The sequence below is a fragment of the Aegilops tauschii genome, chromosome 5, assembly GCF_002575655.3.
Source record: "Aegilops tauschii subsp. strangulata cultivar AL8/78 chromosome 5, Aet v6.0, whole genome shotgun sequence".
Taxonomy (NCBI): Eukaryota; Viridiplantae; Streptophyta; class Magnoliopsida; order Poales; family Poaceae; genus Aegilops; species Aegilops tauschii.
This window is the reverse complement of record NC_053039.3, coordinates 555117377-555138945: the sequence shown is the minus strand read 5'-3', so window position 1 is coordinate 555138945 and position 21569 is coordinate 555117377. Positions and strand designations below refer to the sequence as shown.

The window sequence follows — 21569 nt, the reverse complement described above, 5'->3', positions numbered from 1 at the left end:
AGTGCGTATAGATTTTTTAAAAGTTAAACTTTGATCAAATTTATAAATAAAACTATTTATATCTGCAATATGAAATATATAAAATATGAAAATACATTTTTAACGAATCCTATGATATGTGTTTGGCATTCTAAATGTATTTTTTTCTCTATAAACTTAGTCAAAGTTTGTGATGCTTGACTTTAAAAAAAAAATCTATAGCACTACATTATAGAACGGAGTGAGTATTACTTTTCAAGCTTATCAACACGTGAAGTGTAAAACAGACGGGATGGACGTCACAAGAAAGATTTTTCTTTTTGTGTGTGTGTGTGTGACGATGGTCACTCCAGAATCCAGACATCCCCCACGTGCCTCTGACTGTAGCATTTTTCATGCACACATCAGTGTATGCATTTGTGTCCCGATAATCAGCCCATGCCATGCATCAGGAATTCAGGATGCATGCTTGTAGTAGTGCAACTTGTTGAGATCTTTTCCTGAGATCCCCTAAATAATCAAGTCGATCGGGCACTGTCCACCGTGCTCTGCTCACACCACCCATCTCGTGCATGTGATGTGCATCTATAAATAGCCACCCGGTTGGTCTTGGAGCTCTCACGCACACACCCTCCCTCCATCCCTCTCATATATTGTCCTTAGCCACGCACAGCACCAGAGCACGTGCGTGCTCCCTTTTCGATTCGAACCAAGATGTTGAGCGCTGGCGGCATGGTGCCCGGGGCAGGGGGGCTCAAGGGCTCCTTGGTCCTCATCCCTAAGAAGGCGCTCGATTTCCACGACTTCCATGGCACCGCCATGGACGGCGGCACCGACACGGAGCTCTTCGGCGGCAGAGTCACCTGCCAGCTCATCAGCTCCACCCTTCGCGGCCGCGGTGAGCACTCACCACTCCCTTTAACCCTCCCCACAGCCAGAGTGCACGCGCGCACTTTTTTCATTTCAAAGTAATCCCTCGGGCTCATTATTATAAGAAGTTCTAACATTTTTCTTATTCAGATGAATATGTCCGTATATAGTTTATATTGAGAACATCTTATATCTGTACGGTGGTGTGGTGCAGCTGCAGGCAAGGCGAGCCGCGGGGAGGTGGGCGAGGAGGCAAACCTGGAGCCGTCTCTCCTCCTGAAGAAGAGCCTGCTGAGCGTCCCGACGGGCGAGGAGACGTTCGAGGTGACCTTCAACTGGTCCATGGAGTTGGGCGTGCCGGGCGCCATCATCGTCAAGAACAACAGCGACACCGAGTTCTACCTCAAGACCATCACCCTCGACGACGTGCCCGGCCACGGCGGCGCCGTCGTCTTCGTCGCCAACTCTTGGGTCTACCCGCAGGCCAAGTACAGCTACAACCGCGTATTCTTCGCCAACGACGTGAGTACTCCATGCATGCATGGTCTCCCATGGATTTTGCTTGCTTTGCTATATATATAGCTCATTGTCTAACCAAGAGCTGGCCCGGTCCGTTGTGCACGTACGCACGCAGACGTACCTGCCGCACCAGATGCCGGCCGCGCTCAAGCCGTACCGCGACGACGAGCTCCGGAACCTGAGGGGCGACGACAAGCAGCAGGAGGGGCCCTACGAGGAGCACGACCGCGTCTACCGCTACGACGTCTACAACGACCTCGGCGACGCCCGCGACGTCCTCGGTGGCTCCAAGCACCTCCCCTACCCGCGCCGCGGCCGAACCGGCCGGAAGCCCTCGCCCAACAGTGCGTCTCCCTTCCTTTCTTTCTCCCCGTAACTATATGGGTATTCACCGACGTGTAATTGATCTGACGACCGACCCGCATATATGGCATGTCGATCATGGTGCAGAGCCCGACCACGAGAGCTGGGGGGAGACCGTCTACGTTCCACGTGACGAGCAGTTCGGGCACCTCAAGGCTGACGACTTTCGGGACAACACCATCACGGCGCTGGTGGGCACCATCATGCCGATCATCTGCACGCTGCTCGACGACACCAAGGGCGAGTTCGACACCTTCGGTGACATCCTCAAGCTCTACACGGACGGCATCGAGGTGCGCAACATCCCGGTCCTCGAGGAGGAGGGCAACATCCCGGCCCAGCTCCAGCTCCAGCTCGTCAAGGACCTCATCACCCCCATGGCCCTAGACGATTGCTTATACAAGCTCAAGCTCCCCAGGCCGCACATCATCAACGGTACCTACTAACTATACTATATATACTCCTTCTACACACTACATATACCTAAAAAAAAACTCGTTATTACTACTCAAGTACTAGTATTTAGCTAGAAAATTAATTAATGGTTAATTAAACCGGATATATATGCACTTATTCCATTATTCTGGAATGCTAATTGGGATCGCAAAGAGGACGAGAAAGCATGGATGACCGATGATGAGTTCGCGAGGGAGATGCTGGCCGGCGTCAACCCCTTGATGATCAAACGCCTCACCGTGAGTCAACTTAACAATCAATCAGTCCATCCATCCATCCATGATCCATCTATATATATATGTACTCAACCGCGTGCGTGCGTGCGTGCGTGCAGGAGTTCCCTCCCAAGAGCACTCTGGATCCTAGCAAGTACGGCGACCACACCAGCACCATCACCGAGGCGCACATCGGCGAGCGACTCGAGGGCCTCACCGTGCACCAGGCGCTCACCAGCAACAGGCTCTACATCGTGGACCAGCACGACAACCTGATGCCGTTCCTCATCAACATCAACAAGCTCGAGGGCAGCTTCGTGTACGCGACCAGGACCCTGCTCTTCCTGCGAGGGAACGGCACACTCGCGCCGGTCGCCATCGAGCTCAGCTCGCCCCGGCTACAGGGTGACCTGACCACCGCGGAGAGCACCGTGTACACGCCTGAGGACACCGGCGTCGAGGGCTGGATATGGCAGCTCGCCAAGGCCTACGTCGCCGTGAACGACTACGGCTGGCATCAGCTCATCAGCCACTGGCTCAACACGCACGCGGTGATGGAGCCCTTTGTCATCGCGACTAACAGGCAGCTCAGCGTGACCCACCCGGTGCACAAGCTCCTGCACCCGCACTACCGCGACACCATGAACATTAACGCCAAGGCCCGGGGCTTGCTCATCAGCGCCAACGGCGTCATCGAGATGACAGTGTTCCCGGGCAAGCACGCTATGCCCATGTCTTCCATGGTCTACAAGAACTGGAACTTCACCGAACAAGCTCTGCCCGACGATCTAATCAAGAGGTTCGATTATTAATTTCCGATGACCGGTCGTCAATGTCGACTGATGTGGACCGTGGTAGTAATGATCTTGTTAATGCAGGGGCATGGCAGTGGAGGACCCATCGAGCCCGCACAAGGTGCGGCTGCTGATCGAAGATTACCCGTACGCCGCGGACGGGCTCGCCGTCTGGCATGCGATTGAGCAGTGGGTAGCAGACTACCTGAGCATCTACTACCCCAACGATAGCGTGCTGCAGGGCGACGTGGAGCTACAAGCATGGTGGAAGGAGGTGCGGGAGGTCGGGCACGGCGACCTCAAGGATGCGGCGTGGTGGCCCAAGATGCAGACAGTGGCGGAGCTGATCAAGGCCTGCGCCACCATCATCTGGATAGGGTCGGCGCTCCACGCGGCCGTCAATTTCGGGCAGTACGCGTACTCAGGCTACCACCCCAACAAGCCGTCCATGAGCCGCCGACCGATGCCGGTGCCGGGCAGCACGGAGTACGCGGAGCTGAGGGACAACCCGGAGCTGGCGTTCATCCACACCATCACCAGCCTGTTCCAGGCCCTGGTGGGCATCTCGCTGATGGAGATCCTCTCCAAGCACTCCTCCGACGAGGTGTACCTGGGTCAGCATGACACGCCGGCCTGGACGTCAGACGCCAAGGCACTCGAGGCGTTCAAGCGGTTCGGGGCCAGACTGGTGGGCATTGAAAAGCAGGTGGACGACAGGAACAAAGATTCGCGGCTGAAGAACCGCATCGGGCCGGCCAAATTCCCATACATGCTGCTCTTCCCCAACACCTCCGACCACACGGGCGAGGCCGTGGGGCTCTCGGCCAAGGGCATCCCAAACAGCATCTCCATCTGAGGAGGTCCATCTCTGCTTGCACCGGAACTAGTGTGGGAGTTCTGCCAGTGCATGCTTGCCATGACCTCAATAAGGCAATAATGCGTGCACGACGGATCCGATCGACATGCGGAAGCGCAGCTGGCTACTGCTTACTGGTTAATGCATCGTCGTTTAGAGAAAATTGCCCTTCTTTTTCCCAATAATAAGATCTATGTTGCGATGCTCTGTTTGTCAAAATATAGTCCAACCCTCCGGTATTGTTATAGTCTTCGGCTTGGGCGTTTTAAGCTCCTATATGTTACCTCTATTTTTTTGGTCCAAGTTCAAGTTTTCCAAATAGTATCCGACCTTTTTTAATAAAAAAAATGAGATACTTCTTTGATATCATTTGACTGAAACTCGACAAAAACTAATGTCTTGCTACAGACAAGAAAACAAAGAAAATAAAACATAAGCCGGCGATACTACATATGACATCAAACATTAAGTTCCCTTAGTGAGCTTGAAATCTGATAAATAAATACTCAGATGCTAATTTCCTTTGGAGTGATCCTCCTGGGGGTCAGAAAAATCATCTTGCTAACTGGCCATCTCTTGGTATGAAAAAAGAGTTTGGTGGTTCAGGGGGTGCCTAACCTTCAGGACTTAAAATGTTTGTCTGATGGGATCATTCATTAAGAGGTTTATTCAGGTTGAAGTTTCTCTTTGGGGCTAAATATAGTACCAGAGATCCCAACATTCTGTGTTGTCATGATGCCCAGCGTTCCAAATTTTGGAAAGGAATTATGCGGGCATCTAAGGCTGTTATATTAGGTTATCAATGAAAAGCGGGTAACAGGAAGCAAGTGAGATTTTCGGAAGATGTTTGGTTTGGTAACTCTCCCATGGCAACTCAGTTATGCGATTTATATTTCCTAGTTAAGAAACATGGTAAGGTTGTACCTCATGTCTGGGATGGTTGTCAAATCAAATGCATTTTTTAGAAGAAACTATAATGTTGAACTGATGGAACAGTAGTATGTATGAGCTGGAGGCGTTGGTCCAATCTGTTACTTTGGTAGATGAGGAGGACACTTTGTTATGGAAATATGAATCTAATGGTGCCTACTCATCTAGATCCTTGTAGGCTGTTATTAACTTTCGAGGTGTTCAACCAATTTTTCCGCATGCGGTTTGGTCTTTGAAAGTTCCACCCAGGATACAGTTCTTGTGGTTGTTGTCTCAGAATAAGACAATGACCAGGGATAATTTGAGAAAAAGGGATATCTAAACCTTAGGAATGTGAACATTGCAAAGAAATGGAATCGATGTTTCACTTATTATGAATGGGGTGGGATAGAAGGCCTTCGTAAGAGGCTTGAATGATCAAGCATTTTAGAACATCCGCGACTAGGATATAATAAGGAGAGAGCGGGTCGCCCTGCCGCAAACCCCTGCGGCACTTGAACCAAGGCCCTGGTTTACCATTTAGGAGGATGGCAGAGTTGCTAGACCAGTTTAGATTGTCCACCCAGTTACGCCAGAGAGGAGGAAATGCTTTAGCGCGCATGATCGAAGACACGGCGTCCCAAGACACCGAGTCAAACGCTTTGTGGAAGTCAAGTTTGAAAACAATGGCGGGTAATTTTCATTTGTAGCAAGTTTGGACAATGTTTGTGGCGTGTATGAAGTTTTCCGCAATACCACGGCCCTTAATAAACCCTGTTTGGTCGTGGTAGATTAGTTGGTGGATCAAAGGCTGGGAACGGTTGGTGGATGAGTTGTACTCCCTTCGTTCCTAAATATAAGTCTTTTTAGAGGTTTCAAATGGATTACAACATACGGATGCATATAGACATATTTTAGAGTGTAGATTCACTCATATTGCTCCGTATGTAGTCCCTTGTTGGAATCTCGAAAAAGACTTATATTTGGGAACGGAGGGAGTAGAATCCTTTCTCGGTGTGCTTGCTTGACCAAGTAAACAAAAAGAAGCATATGCAACAGTAATCAAAACAAGCTATTGCCTATGTAATGATCAAATGGCTTTAGTCTGATTCTAATCTAGTTTCATAGATTCAATAAAATTTATTGCCTGGCGGCATGCTCATGAAACAGTTTTAATTTACCAGACAGACAAAGACCAACTGAATAAGCATGGATGCACAAACATGTGTCAGAACTGGTCCAAGTTGTATAATTTCAGCTTTGGGGTGGCATGTGTTGCTTCTGAAGCCAGCTGGACTCAATGCTTGGAGCTTTCAAGAACTTTTTGATTTTGTGGTTTCTTAAGACAGAATAACTCCGGAGTACTCTAAACTGAGTAAAATTGGATTAGGCAGAGTAGTTATTTGCTTGATCCGAAGTTTGACATATACGATAGTGATAGATGTAAGAAGCAGAACAATGCCAAAGCCACAACCTGAAATCAGGAACAAAAAACCAAAGTACACCTACAGATTTGCGTACCTCTATTCTATGGTAGTAACATGCCAGCTTAGCCATCCTCTGCCTTGAGTTATTGCAGCACCATGAATCTGTCAAACAGTAAATTATGAGCACTCAGCCAACATATATGAACATCTAAATCCACATACTGAACATTTATGGCATTTCTAGTAACATATCAAAAGCAAGGAGAGAGAGGTCAGAATACACAAATAAGAGTCCATATTCTGAGATAAGGACAAGTAATAAAAATGGATAGATGGGGCTGGCCAGAATCCCTATAGTTTGCAGAAACTTTTAAAATAAAGTTAAACGTTTTAAGAAACTGCCAGCCAGCCTTCTCAAATACAACTAATCATTAAAGGATGGTTTTAATATTACTACAGGAACATGTATTTCCATTCATAATCTTGGCAACAAGTACCAGTAACAATTTAGAACAGCAAAAAAATGATAACTAGAAACAATCGCAAAAGTACTGCAGTAATATTATTTTGCTCGAAAAGTATGAATTTGCTGCAGTAACAACAACACGTGACATGTAGTCTAGTTTGGTTCCACAAGGTTAATTAAGCATAATCAAGCCATGCACAAGACATCATCATCTCTTGAGCAGCAGAAAATTCTAGCTCAGGACAAGCCCTCATATCTCAGCTGGTCATCCGAACCTCCTTTGGGAGAGAATTATAGAGATTGGACCAAAGCTAGGACAGCAAAGTATACAGTTTTTAAAATGGTACTGTATGCAGATACATATACGATCACCCTTACGGACGCCACGAGAAAATTACCAAACTTGCAAAAGTCAAAATTCTTGACAGAAATCGTGCATATACATTTTATATAAATACAAAGTAGCAACTCTTATCACAAAAATTGCACGTAAATGCTATACTACCTTATGTACATGAGTCATGAGTGATTCTTTTTAGGACATTTTGAAACTTCAAAACACAGTTCTCAGATTTTCTAAACTGTCCAAGCAAGCTTGGGTTCAGCAAATCCTTGTCGAGCACCCAGCCCTTCAGCATACTCAACCATTGTCGATGTGCGTGATATAGAACTTGAAGAAAACAATGCATTAGCAGCCCTATGCCATAATGGATATGATATCTTACTAAAGCCTCATATATACCCAGCATAGCAATTATCTAGCAATGCGCGCTAAGTAGACCCAAATATGAGGGACAGGTGTATGCAGAAAAACAGCCAACTTAAAAGAGAATCCGTTTTTCCCATGAAGGATGTACAAGATTAACTAGCTATGAGACATTTGGAATAGAACCATACTTCTTTCATGTATTTTGGTACAGAAAAACATAGAGAAATGTGTGTTCATGATTTTTAGTAAAAGATCTTATCTAAGAAGGAAAATCTGTGAAATCAAACTGGCAATTATAATACATCAAAAACAACTGCAATGATCATTGTAGCATTGCAGTCTGACCAAGCATATGAACATCTTCATCTCACGACATGGACATTGCAGTTTACTAGTATGTGCACTGTAGGCCAAACATGTGCAACAAATAATGAACTACTCAAGATCTTCCCTGCAGTTTTCTGGAGCTACTGAAGCAGAATAAAACCTTACAAGATCTTCAGGCAGCAATAAATCCCCATATCTGTAGTTCCCCGAACATATAGCTCAAGATTCAGTTTACATCTTATACCCGTCACTCCGTCAGTAACATTGCTTTGCTAAAAGGATAGACATGTCATTATTATCAACTCATTAAAGTTCGAAGGTACTCCTTGTGAGAGATGAATTTAGAGAGTTGGGAAAGCAAACTGTCAAAATGGACAGAAAAAGCTACTGTCTGCAGATGCATTTTCAAGCAAATTAAACAACGGGGCATGTGGTTTCCTACTGCAGCTGCAAGAATCGGAGGTTCATTACAAGATACTCCATTCACCAACTTACGCACACCAACGACATGGGGAAACTATCAAACTTACTGACAAAAGCAAAAAAAAAAGTGAGAAATCAAGCAAGCATCACTGAACCAAAAGGGCTACTGAATAGTAACATAATTCATCACAAGACCCTTGTCACCTCCAAGCTGAACCAAAAGTGCTACTGAATAGACATAATTCATCACAAGACCCCTGTCGCCTCCAAGCTTGTCATCTTTTTTCTTGATGAGAGTGGCCTTCTAACCTTAGGCATATTCAACCATACCTTGTCAATGTGCCGCGTCACAGGGCATCACCCTTTCTGCAAACATAGATTTGTCGGTGTGATTCCAAAAAGGTGATGCCATGATACTATATAAATTGCCAATTAAGTAAGCACAATTTGTTGTATATATTAGCACCCAAAGTTTGGTCAGGAACATTTGAAATGTAACTTTATATCTGATTAGAGATTCATTGTTTTGTTTGTTCCACAAACTTATATGGAGTATTAATTAACATTTTGTTCCCTAAATCACAAAAAAAAGATATATAGATACAGCTATAGTACCTTGTGGATTGTAGAAACTCATGTATGGAATCAAAGCACGAAATTCCTCGCTCTTCCATATCTCCTTCCATCGCTGTGACTTGACATTCATCTAGTAGATTCCCAGGTCTGTGGTCACGAAAACGGTATCACTGCCCTCAACGGATCCAATCAGTCTAAGTCTTTCCTCGGGATTTTGGATGGGGAGAAGATTCCTGAGATCGATAATTGTACGTTGACGCCATGACCCAGCTCTGTTGAAATCCATTTCTCTGGACCAGATGTAGAGGGTTAACCAATCCACATGTGCAAACCCCAAACTGCTACAATTGATCCCCTATACTTGTGGGTTATCATTTACCAGCGTCAGGAAGTCCGGGAAATCAAACATACTGAGAGTGCACCTGAGATGCTGATTTAGGCCTCCAAGGAACCGGTCGATCTTCCGCTCTTCTGTGGCCACATCGTGGAGAGAATACCGGGCCAGATGGTTGAATTTGTTCAGGTACTCGGCGACGGTCATGCTGCCTTGAGTGAGAGCGGGAAATTCGCGTTGCTTGATCTTCATGACTCCGGTGGGAATATGATATTTGCGGAAATGCTCCTTGAATTTTGTCCAAGTAATTTCCTCGTCGGCAGGACATATTGCTTTGGCATTATCCCACCATATAGCTGTTGGAAATATGCCCTAGAGGCAATAATAAAATGGTTATTATTATATTTCCTTGTTCATGATAATTGTCTATTGTTCATGCTATAATTGTGTTATCCGGAAATGGTGTGTCCGAACGTCGTAATCGCACTCTATTGGATATGGTGCGATCTATGATGTCTCTTACCGATCTACCGCTCTCATTTTGGGGCTATGCTTGAGAGACTGCCGCATTCACTTTAAATAGGGCTCCGTCGAAATCCGTTGAGACGACACCGTATGAATTATGGTTTGGGAAGAAACCTAAGCTGTCGTTTCTAAAAGTTTGGGGATGCGATGCTTATGTCAAGAAACTTCAACCTGAAAAGCTCGAACCCAAGTCGGAAAGATGCGTCTTCATAGGATACCCTAAGGAAACCATTGGGTATACCTTCTACCTCAGATCCGAAGGCAAGATCTTTGTTCCCAAGAACGGGTCCTTTCTGGAGAAAGAGTTTCTCTCGAAAGAAGTAAGTGGGAGGAAAGTGGAACTTGATGAAGTACTACCTCTTGAACCGGAAAGTAGCGCAGCTCAGGAAGATGTTCCTGTGGTGCCTGCACTGACTAGAGAGGAAGCTAATGATGATGATCAAGGTACTTCGGATCAAGTTACTACTGAACTTCGTAGGCCCACGAGGACACGTTCCACACCAGATTGGTATGGCAACCCTGTCCTGGAAATCATGTTGTTAGACAACGGTGAACCTTCGAACTATGAAGAAGCAATGGCGGGCCCAGATTCCAACAAATGGCTTGAAGCCATGCAATCCGAGATAGGATCCATGTATGAAAACGAAGTATGGACTTTGACTGACTTGCCCGATGATCGGCGAGCCATAGAAAATAAATGGATCTTTAAGAAGAAGACAGACGCGGATGGTAATGTGACCATCTATAAGGCTCGACTTGTCGCTAAGGGTTATCGACAAGTTCAAGGGGTTGACTACGATGAGACTTTCTCACCTGTAGCGAAGCTGAAGTCCGTTCGAATCATGTTAGCAATTGCCGCATTCTATGATTATGAGATATGGCAAATGGACGTCAAAACGGCATTCCTTAACGGCTTTCTTAAGGAAGAATTGTATATGATGCAGCCGGAAGGTTTTGTCGATCCTAATAATGCTAACAAGGTATGGAAGCTCCAGCGCTCCATCTATGGGCTGGTGCAAGCATCTCGGAGTTGGAACGTTCGATTTGATGAGATGATCAAAGCGTTTGGGTTTACACAGACTTATGGAGAAGCCTGTGTTTACAAGAAAGGGAGTGGGAGCTCTGTAGCATTTCTCATATTATATGTGGATGACATACTGTTGATGGGAAATGATATAGAATTCTTGGGAAGCATAAAGGCCTACTTGAACAAGTGTTTTTCAATGAAGGACCTTGGAGAAGCTGCTTATATATTAGGCATCAAGATCTATAGAGATAGATCAAGACGCCTCATTGGTCTTTCACAAAGTACGTACCTTGACAAGATATTGAAGAAGTTCAATATGGATCAGTCCAAGAAGGGGTTCTTGCCTGTATTGCAAGGTGTGCAATTGAGCACGGCTCAATGCCCGACCACGGCAGAAGATAGAGAAAAGATGAGTGTCGTCCCCTATGCCTCGGCCATAGGGTCTATTATGTATGCCATGCTGTGTACCAGACCTGATGTAAACCTTGCCGTAAGTTTGGTAGGAAGGTACCAAAGTAATCCCGGCATGGAACACTGGACAGCGGTCAAGAATATCCTGAAGTACCTGAAGAGGACTAAGGATATGTTTCTCGTTTATGTAGGTGACGAAGAGCTCGTCGTAAAGGGTTACGTCGATGCTAGCTTCGACACAGATCTGGATGAATCTAAGTCACAAACCGGATACGTGTATATTTTGAATGGTGGGGCAGTAAGCTGGTGCAGTTGCAAGCAAAGCGTTGTGGCAGGATCTACATGTGAAGCGGAATACATGGAGGCCTCAGTGGCAGCACAAGAAGCAATCTGGGCGAAGGAGTTCATTACCGACCTAGGAGTTATTCCCAATGCGTCGGGCCCGATGACACTCTTCTGTGACAACACTAGAGCTATTGACCTTGCCAAGGAGCCCAGGTTTCACAGGAAGACCAGGCATATCAAGCGTCGCTTCAACTCCATTCATGAAAATGTTCAAAATGGAGACATATATATTTGTAAAGTACATACGGACCTGAATGTAGCAGATCCGTTGACTAAACCTCTCCCTAGAGCAAAACATGATCAACACCAGAACTCTATGGGTGTTCAATTCATCACAATGTAACTAGATTATTGACTGTAGTGCAAGTGGGAGACTGTTGGAAATATGCCTTAGAGGCAATAATAAAATGGTTATTATTATATTTCCTTGTTCATGATAATTGTCTATTGTTCATGCTATAATTGTGTTATCCGGAAATCGTAATACATGTGTGAATACATAGACCACAACATGTCCCTAGTAAGCCTCTAGTTGACTAGCTCGTTGATCAACAGATAGTCATGGTTTCCTGACTATGGACATTGGATGTCATTGATAACGCGATCACATCATTAGGAGAATGATGTGATGGACAAGACCCAATCCTAAGCATAGCACAAGATCGTGTAGTTCGTTTGCTAGAGCTTTTCCAAATGTCAAGTATCATTTCCTTAGACCATTAGATTGTGCAACTCCCGGATACCATAGGAGTGCTTTGGGTGTGCCAAACGTCACAACGTAACTGGGTGGCTATAAAGGTGCACTACGGGTATCTCCAAAAGTGTCTGTTGGGTTGGCACGAATCGAGACTAGGATTTGTCACTCCGTATGACGGAGAGGTATCTCTGGTCCCACTCGGTAATGCATCATCATAATGAGCTCAATGTGACCAAGTGTTTCGTCATGGGATCATGCATTATGGTACGAGTAAAGTGACTTGCCGGTAACGAGATTGAACAAGGTATTGGGATACCGACGATCGAATCTCGGGCAAGTAACGTACCGATTGACAAAGGGAATTGTATACGGGATTGATTGAATCCTCGACATCGTGGTTCATCCGATGAGATCATCGTGGAACATGTGGGAGCCAACATGGGTATCCAGATCCCGCTGTTGGTTATTGACCGGAGAGTCGTCTCGGTCATGTCTGCATGTCTCCCGAACCCGTAGGGTCTACACACTTAAGGTTCGGTGATGCTAGGGTTGTAGAGATACTAGTATGCGGTAACCCGAAAGTTGTTCGGAGTCCCGGATGAGATCCCGGATGTCACGAGGAGTTCTGGAATGGTCCGGAGGTGAAGAATTATATATAGGAAGTCCAGTCTCGGCCACCGGGACAGTTTCGGGGGTCACCGGTATTGTACCGGGACCACCGGAAGGGTCCCGGGGGTCCACCGGGTGGGGCCACCTATCCCGGAGGGCCCCATGGGCTGAAGTGGGGAAGGGAACCAGCCCCTGGTGGGCTGGTGCGCCCCCCTTGGGCCTCCCCTGCGCCTAGGGTTGGAAACCCTAGGGTAGGGGGGCGCCCCACTTGACTTGGGGGGCAAGTCCCCCCCCTTGGCCGCCGCACCCCCCTTGAGATGGGATCTCTGGGCGCCGGCGCCCCCCCTGGACCCCTATATAAAGAGGGGGGAGGGAGGGCAGCCGCACCCAAGCCCCTGGCGCCTCCCTCTCCCTCCCGTGACACCTCTCCCTCTCGCTGAGCTTGGCGAAGCCCTGCCGAGATCCCCGCTACTTCCACCACCACGACATCGTGCTGCTGGATCTCCATCAACCTCTCCCTCCCCTTGCTGGATCAAGAAGGAGGAGACGTCTTCCCCAACCGTACGTGTGTTGAACGCGGAGGTGCCGTCCGTTCGGCGCTCGGTGATCGATGATTTGGATCACGACGAGTACGACTCCATCAACCCCGTTCTCTTGAACGCTTCCGCTCGCGATCTACAAGGGTATGTAGATGCACTCCTTTCCCTCTCGTTGCTAGAAGACTCCATAGATTGTTCTTGGTGATGCGTAGAAATTTTTTAATTTCTGCAACGATCTCCAACAGTGGCATCATGAGCTAGGTCTATGCGTAGTTTCTATGCACGAGTAGAACACAAACTTGTTGTGGGCGTAGATGTTGTCAATTTTCTTGGCACTACTAGTCTTATCTTGTTTCAGCGGCATCGTGGGATGAAGCGGCCCGGACCGACCTTACACGTACGCTTACGTGAGACAGGTTCCACCGACTGACATGCACTCGTTGCATAAGGTGGCTAGCGGGTGTCTGTCTCTCCCACTTTAGTCGGATCGGATTCGATGAAAAGGGTCCTTATGAAGGGTAAATAGAAATTGGCATATCACGTTGTGGTTTTACGTAGGTAAGAAACGTTCTTGCTAGAAACCTATAGAAGCCATGTAAAAAAACATGCAACAGTAATTAGAGGACGTCTAACTTGTTTTTGCAGCATATGCCTTGTGATGTGATATGGCCAAAAGGATGTGATGAATGAAATGTTAGAAATATGCCCTAGAGGCAATAATAAATTGGTTATTATTATATTTCCTTGTTCATGATAATCGTTTATTATCCATGCTAGAATTGTATTGATAGGAAACTCAGATACATGTGTGGATACATAGACAACACCATGTCCCTAGTAAGCCTCTAGTTGACTAGCTCGTTGATCAATAGATGGTTACGGTTTCCTAACCATGGACATTGGATGTCGTTGATAACGGGATCACATCATTAGGAGAATGATGTGATGGACAAGACCCAATCCTAAGCCTAGCACAAGATCGTGTAGTTCGTTTGCTCAGAGCTTTTCTAATGTCAAGTATCATTTCCTTAGACCATGAGATTGTGCAACTCCCGGATACCGTAGGAATGCTTTGGGTGTACCAAACGTCACAACGTAACTGGGTGACTATAAAGGTGCACTACAGGTATCTCCGAAAGTGTCTGTTGGGTTGGCACGAATCGAGACTGGGATTTGTCACTCCGTGTAAACGGAGAGGTATCTCTGGGCCCACTCGGTAGGACATCATCATAATGTGCACAATGTGACCAAGGAGTTGATCACGGGATGATGTGAGTTACGGAACGAGTAAAGAGACTTGCCGGTAACGAGATTGAACAAGGTATAGGGATACCGACGATCGAATCTCGGGCAAGTAACATACCGTTAGACAAAGGGAATTGTATACGGGGTTGATTGAATCCCCGACATCGTGGTTCATGCGATGAGATCATCGTGGAACATGTGGGAGCCAACATGGGTATCCAGATCCCGCTGTTGGTTATTGACCGGAGAACGTCTCGGTCATGTCTGCATGGTTCCCGAACCCGTAGGGTCTACACGCTTAAGGTTCGATGACGCTAGGGTTATAGGGAAAGTATGTACGTGGTTACCGAATGTTGTTCGGAGTCCCGGATGAGATCCCGGACGTCACGAGGAGTTCCGGAATGGTCCGGAGGTAAAGATTTATATATGGGAAGTCCTGTTTTGGTCACTGGAAAAGTTTCGGGTGAAATCGGTAATGTACCGGGACCACCGGGAGGGTCCCGGGGGTCCACCAAGTGGGGCCACCAGCCCCAGAAGGCTGCGTGGGCCAAGTGTGGGAGGGGACCAGCCCTAGGTGGGCTGGTGCGCCCCCCCCCCAAGGCCCAAGGCGCATGGGAGAGTGGGAGGGGGCAAACCCTAGGTCCAGATGGGCCTTAGGGCCCATCTAGTGGGGCGCCCCCCCTCTCCTCCCCTTGGCCGCCCCCCCTTGATGGGATCTAGGGCTGGCCGCCTCCTCTTGGGGGTGGAAACCCTAAGGGGGGCGCAGCCCCCTCCCCCCCTATATATAGTTGAGGTTTGGGCTGCCCAAGATACATGAGAAAGTCTCTCTTTCGGCGCAGCCCTACCCCTCTCCCTCCTCCTCCTCTCCCGCGGTGCTTGGCGAAGCCCTGCGGGATTGCCACGCTCCTCCACCGCCACCACGCCATCGTGTTGCTGCTGGATGGAGTCTTCCCCAACCTCTCCCTCTCTCCTTGCTGGATCAAGGCGTGGGAGACGTCACCGGGCTGCACGTGTGTTGAACGCGGAGGCACCGTTCTTCGGTGCTTAGATCGGAATCAACCGCGATCTGAATCGCTACGAGTACGACTCCCTCATCCGCATTCTTGCAACGCTTCCGCATCGCGATCTACAAGGGTATGTAGATGCACTCCCCTTCCCCTCGTTACTAGATTACTCCATAGATTGATCTTGGTGATGCGTAGAAAATTTTGAATTTCTGCTACGTTCTCCAACAGTGGCATCATGAGCTAGGTCTATGCGTAGTTTCTATGCACGAGTAGAACACAAAGTAGTTGTGGGCGTAGATGTTGCCAATTCTTCTTGCCGTTACTAGTCTTATCTTGTTTCGGCGGCATTGTGGGATGAAGCGGCCCGGACCGACCTTACACGTACGCTTACGTGAGACAGGTTCCACCGACTGACATGCACTAGTTGCATAAGGTGGCTAGCGGGTGTCTGTCTCTCCCACTTTAGTCGGAACGGATTTGATGAAAAGGGTCCTTATGAAGGGTAAATATAAATTGGCATACCACGTTGTGGTCTTACGTAGGTAAGAAACGTTCTTGCTAGAAACCTATACAAGCCACGTAAAAACTTGCAATAACAATTAGTGGATGTCTAACTTGTTTTTGCAGCATGTGCCTTGTGATGTGATATGGCCAGAAGATGTGATGAATGATATATGTGATGTATGAGATTGATCATATTCTTGTAATAGGAATCACGACTTGCATGTCGATGAGTATGACAACCGGCAGGAGCCATAGGAGTTGTCTTTATTTTTTGTATGACCTGCGTGTCATTGAATAACGCCATGTAAATTACTTTACTTTATTGCTAAGCGCGTTAGCCATAGAAGTAGAAGTAATCGTTGGCTTGACAACTTCATGAAGACACAATGATGGAGATCATGATGATGGAGATCATGGTGTCATGCCGGTGACAAAGATGATCATGGTGCCCCGAAGATGGAGATCAAAGGAGCAAAATGATATTGGCCATATCATGTCACTATTTGATTGCATGTGATGTTTATCATGTTATGCATCTTATTTGCTTAGAACGACGGTAGCATAAATAAGATGATCCCTCACTAAAATTTCAAGAGACGTGTTCCCCCTAACTGTGCACCGTTGCGAAGGTTCGTTGTTTCGAAGTACCACGTGATGATCGGGTGTGATAGATTCTAACGTTCGAATACAATGGGTGTTGATGAGCCTAGCATGTACAGACATGGCCTCGGAACACATGCGAAACACTTAGGTTGACTTGACGAGCCTAGCATGTACAGACATGGCCTCAGAACACAAGAGACCGAAAGGTCGAACATGAGTCGTATAGTAGATGCGATCAACATGGAGATGTTCACCGATGATGACTAGTCCGTCTCACGTGATGATCGGACACAGCCTAGTTTGACTCGGATCATGTATCACTTAGATGACTAGAGGGATGTCTATCTGAGTGGGAGTTCATAATCAGATGAACTTCATTATCATGAACATAGTCAAAAAGATCTTTGCAAATTATGTCATACGCTTTAGTTCTACTGGTTGAGATATGTTCCTAGAGAAAATTTAGTTGAAAGTTGGTAGTAGCAATTATGTGGACTGGGTCCGTAAACTGAGGATTGTCCTCATTGCTGCACAGAAGGCTTATGTCCTTAATGCACCGCTCGGTGTGCTGAACCTCAGCGTCGTCTGTAGATGTTGCGAAACATCTGACATACACGTTTTGATGACTACGTGATAGTTCAGTGAGTAATGCTAACGGTTTAGAATTGTGGCACCAAAGACGGTTTTTGAAACGTCGCAGAACATATGAGATGTTCCGAAGACTGAAATTGGGATTTCAGACTAGTGCCCACGTCAAGAGGTATGAGACCTCTGACAAGTTTCTTAAGCCAGCAGACTAAGGGAGAAAAGCTCAATCGTTGAGCATGTGCTCAGATTGTCTGAGTGCCACAATCGCTTGAATGGAGTGGGAGTTAATCTCCCAGATGAGATAGTGATAGTTCTCCATAGTCACTGCCACCAAGCTAGTAGAGCTTCGTGATGAACTATAACATATCAGGGATAGTTATGATGATCCTTGAGCTATTCGCGATGTTTGACACCGCGAGAGTAGAAATCAAGAAGGAGCATCAATTGTTGATGGTTAGTAAAACCACTAGTTTCTAGAAGGGCAAGGGCAAAAGGGATACTTCATGAAACAGCAAGTCATTTGTTGCTCTAGTGAAGAATCCCAAGGTTGAACCCAAACCCGAGACTAAGTGCTTCTTAATGAGGGGAACGGTCACTAAAGTAGTACTACCCTAGATACTTGGTAGATGAGAAGGCAGACAAGGTCGACGGAAGTATATTGGATATACGTCATATGAATGTGTACTTTACTAGTACTCCTAGCAGCACCAGGGTATTAGATACCGGTTCGGTTGCTAAGTGTTAGTAACTCGAAATAAAAGCTGCGGAATAAACGGAGACTAGCTAAAGGTGAGATGACGATATGTGTTGGAAATGTTTCCAAGGTTGATGTGATCAAGCATCGCATGCTCCCTCTACCATCGAGATTTGGTGTTTGCGTTGAGCATGATTGGATTATGTTTATCGCAATACGGTTATTCATTTAAGGAGAATAATGGTTACTCTGTTTATTTGAATAATACCTTCAATGGTCTTGCACCTAAAATGAATCTCGATCGTAGTGATACACATGTTCATGCCAAAAGATATAAGATAGTAATGATAGTACCACATACTTGTGGCACTGCCACTTGAGTCATATTGATATAAAACGCATGAAGAAGCTCCATGTAGATGGATCTTTGGACTCGCTCGTTTTTTGAAAAGATTGAGACATGCGAACCATGTCTATTGGTATATATGCATGAAGAAACTCCATGCAGATGGATCGTTTGGACTCACTTGATTTTGAATCACTTGAGACATGCAAATCATACCACATGGGCAAGATGACTGAAAAGCCTCGTTTTCAGTAAGATGGAACAAGAGAGCAACTTGTTGGATGTAATACATTTTGATGTGTGCAGTCCAATGAGTGCTGAGGCATGCAGTGGATATCGTTAAGTTCTAACTTCACAGATGATTTGAGTAGATGCTGAGTGTATTTACTTGATGAAACACAAGTCTGAATTATTGAAAGGTTCAAGTAATTTCAGAGTGAAGTTGAAGATCGTCGTGACAAGAGGATAAAATTTCTGTGATATGATCATAGAGATGAGTATCTGAGTTACGAGTTTGGCACACAATTAAGACATTGTGGAAAGTGTTTCACAATTAATACCGCCTGGAACACCATAGTGTGATGGTGTGTCCGAACATCATAACTGCACCCTATTGGATATGGTGCATAACATGATGTCTCTTATCGAATCACCTCTATCGTTTATGGGTTAGGCATTAGAGACAGCCGCATTCACTTTAAAAGGGGCAACACGCAATTCCGTTGAGACGACACCGTTTAGAGAAACCTAAGTTGTCGTTTCTTAAAAGTTTGGGGCTGCGTAGCTTATGTGAAAAAGTTTCAAGCTGATAAGCTCGAACCCAAAGCGGATAAATACATCTTCATAGAAAACCCAAAACAGTTGGGTATACCTCCTATTTCAGATCTGGAAGCAAAAGTAATTGTTTCTAGAAACGAGTCCTTTCTTGAGGAAAAGTTTCTCTCGAAAGAATTGAGTGGGAGGATGGTGGAGACTTGATAAGGTTATTGAACCGTCACTTCAACTAGTGTGTAGCAGGGCACAGGAAGTTGTTCCTGTGGCACCTACACCAATTGAAGTGGAAGCTTATGATAGTGATCATGAAACTTCGGATCAAGTCACTACCAAACCACGTAGGACGACAAGGATGCGTGCTACTTCAGAGTGGTACGTGATCCTGTCTGAGATATCATGTTGTTGGACAATACTGAACCTACGAGCTATGGAGAAGCGACGGTGGGCCCATATTCCGACAAATGGTTAGAAGCCATAAAATCCGAGAGGATCCATGTATGAAAACAAAGTATAGACTTTGAGAGTACTACTTGATGGTCGTAAGGCTGTTGAGGTAAATGGATCTTTAAGAAGAAGACGGACATGGACGGTAGTGTTACCGTCTATGAAGCTCAACTTGTGGCAAAGAGTATTTCCACAAGTTCAAGGAGTTGACTACGATGAGATTTTCTCATCCGTAGCGGTGCTTAAGTCCGTCGGAATCATGTTAGCATTAGCTGCATTTGTGAAATCTGGCAGATGGATGTCAAAACAAGTTTCCTTACCAGTTTTCGTAAGGAAAGGTTGTATGTGATACAATCAGAAAGGTTTTATCCATCCTAAGGATGCTAAAAGGTATGCTAGCTCCAGCGATCCTTCTAAGGACTGGAGTAAGCATCTCGGAGTTGGAATGTACGATTTGATGAGATGATCAAAGATTTTGGGTTTATACAAAGTTTATGAGAAACTTATATTTCCAATAAAGTGAGTGGGAGCGCTACAACATTTCTGATAAGTATATGTGAATGACATATTGTTGATCCCAAATGATGTAAAATTTCTGGAAAGCATAAAGGGTTGTTTGAAAGGAGTTTTTCAAAGGAAGACCTGGATAAAAGCTACTTACATATTGGGCATCAAGCTCTATAGAGATAGATCAAGACGTCCGATGATACTTTCAAAGAACGCACACCTTGACATGATTTTGAAAGGGTTCAAAATAGATCAGTAAAGAAGGAGTTCTTGGCTGTGTTACAAGGTGTGAGTATTGAGTAAGATTCAAGACCTAACCGCAGCAGAAGAGAGAGAAAGGACGGAGGTCGTCCCCTATGCTTTAGACGTAGGCTCTACAGTATGCTATGTTGTGTACCGCACATGAAGTGTGCCTTGCCATGAGTTGGTCAAGGGGTACAATAGTGATCCGGGAATGGATCACATGACAGCGGTCGAACTTATCCTTAGTACCTAGTGGACTAAGGAATTTTCTCGATTATGGAGGTGAAAAGGAGTTCGTCGTAAAGGGTTACGTCAATGCGAACTTTGACACTAATCCGGATGACTCTGAGTAGTAAACCGGATTCGTATAGTAGAGCAATTACTTGAAATGGCTCCAAGTAGCACGTGGTAGCATCCACAAAGATGACATAGATATTCGTAAAGCACACACGGATCTGAAAGGTTCAGACCTGTTGACTAATAACCTCTCTCACAAGCATAACATGATCAAACCAGAACTCATTGAGTGTTAATCACATGGTGATGTGAACTAGATTGTTGACTCTAGTGAACTCTTTGGATGTTGGTCACATGGTGATGTGACCAATGACTGTTAATCACATGGTGATGTGGACTAGATTATTGACTCTAGTGCAAGTGGGAGACTGTTAGAAATATGCCCTAGAGGCAATAATAAATTGGTTATTATTATATTTCCTTGTTCATGATAATCGTTTATTATCCATGCTAGAATTGTATTGATAGGAAACTCAGATACATGTGTGGATACATAGACAACACCATGTCCCTAGTAAGCCTCTAGTTGACTAGCTCGTTGATCAATAGATGGTTACGGTTTCCTGACCATGGACATTGGATGTCGTTGATAACGGGATCACATCATTAGGAGAATGATGTGATGGACAAGACCCAATCCTAAGCCTAGCACAAGATCGTGTAGTTCGTTTGCTCAGAGCTTTTCTAATGTCAAGTATCATTTCCTTAGACCATGAGATTGTGCAACTCCCGGATACCGTAGGAATGCTTTGGGTGTACCAAACGTCACAACGTAACTGGGTGACTATAAAGGTGCACTACAGGTATCTCCGAAAGTGTCTGTTGGGTTGGCACGAATCGAGACTGGGATTTGTCACTCCGTGTAAACGGAGAGGTATCTCTGGGCCCACTCGGTAGGACATCATCATAATGTGCACAATGTGACCAAGGAGTTGATCACG

General features: G+C 45.9%; 1 protein-coding gene across 1 annotated transcript; it reads left to right on the top strand.

Annotated features, from left to right (window-relative positions):
• The first annotated feature begins 608 nt into the window (after positions 1 to 608).
• LOC109755494 (putative linoleate 9S-lipoxygenase 3) lies at positions 609 to 4371 on the top strand. The gene is made up of 7 exons (XM_020314397.4): positions 609 to 877; positions 1064 to 1371; positions 1484 to 1712; positions 1819 to 2166; positions 2341 to 2426; positions 2522 to 3201; positions 3281 to 4371. Exons 1-7 carry the CDS (start codon positions 694 to 696, stop codon positions 4050 to 4052), a joined length of 2607 nt encoding a protein of 868 aa, XP_020169986.1. The 5' UTR covers positions 609 to 693; the 3' UTR covers positions 4053 to 4371.
• The last annotated feature ends 17198 nt before the right edge of the window (positions 4372 to 21569 follow it).

Excerpts from the sequence above, each read along its gene's own strand:
- LOC109755494 (XM_020314397.4), top strand. The coding sequence starts at position 694 with ATGTTGAGCGCTGGCGGCATGGTGCCCGGGGCAGGGGGGCTCAAGGGC. Across the intron at positions 878-1,063 it reads CTCCACCCTTCGCGGCCGCG|CTGCAGGCAAGGCGAGCCGC; the intron begins GTGAGCACTCAC and ends GGTGTGGTGCAG. Across the intron at positions 3,202-3,280 it reads CCCGACGATCTAATCAAGAG|GGGCATGGCAGTGGAGGACC; the intron begins GTTCGATTATTA and ends TTGTTAATGCAG.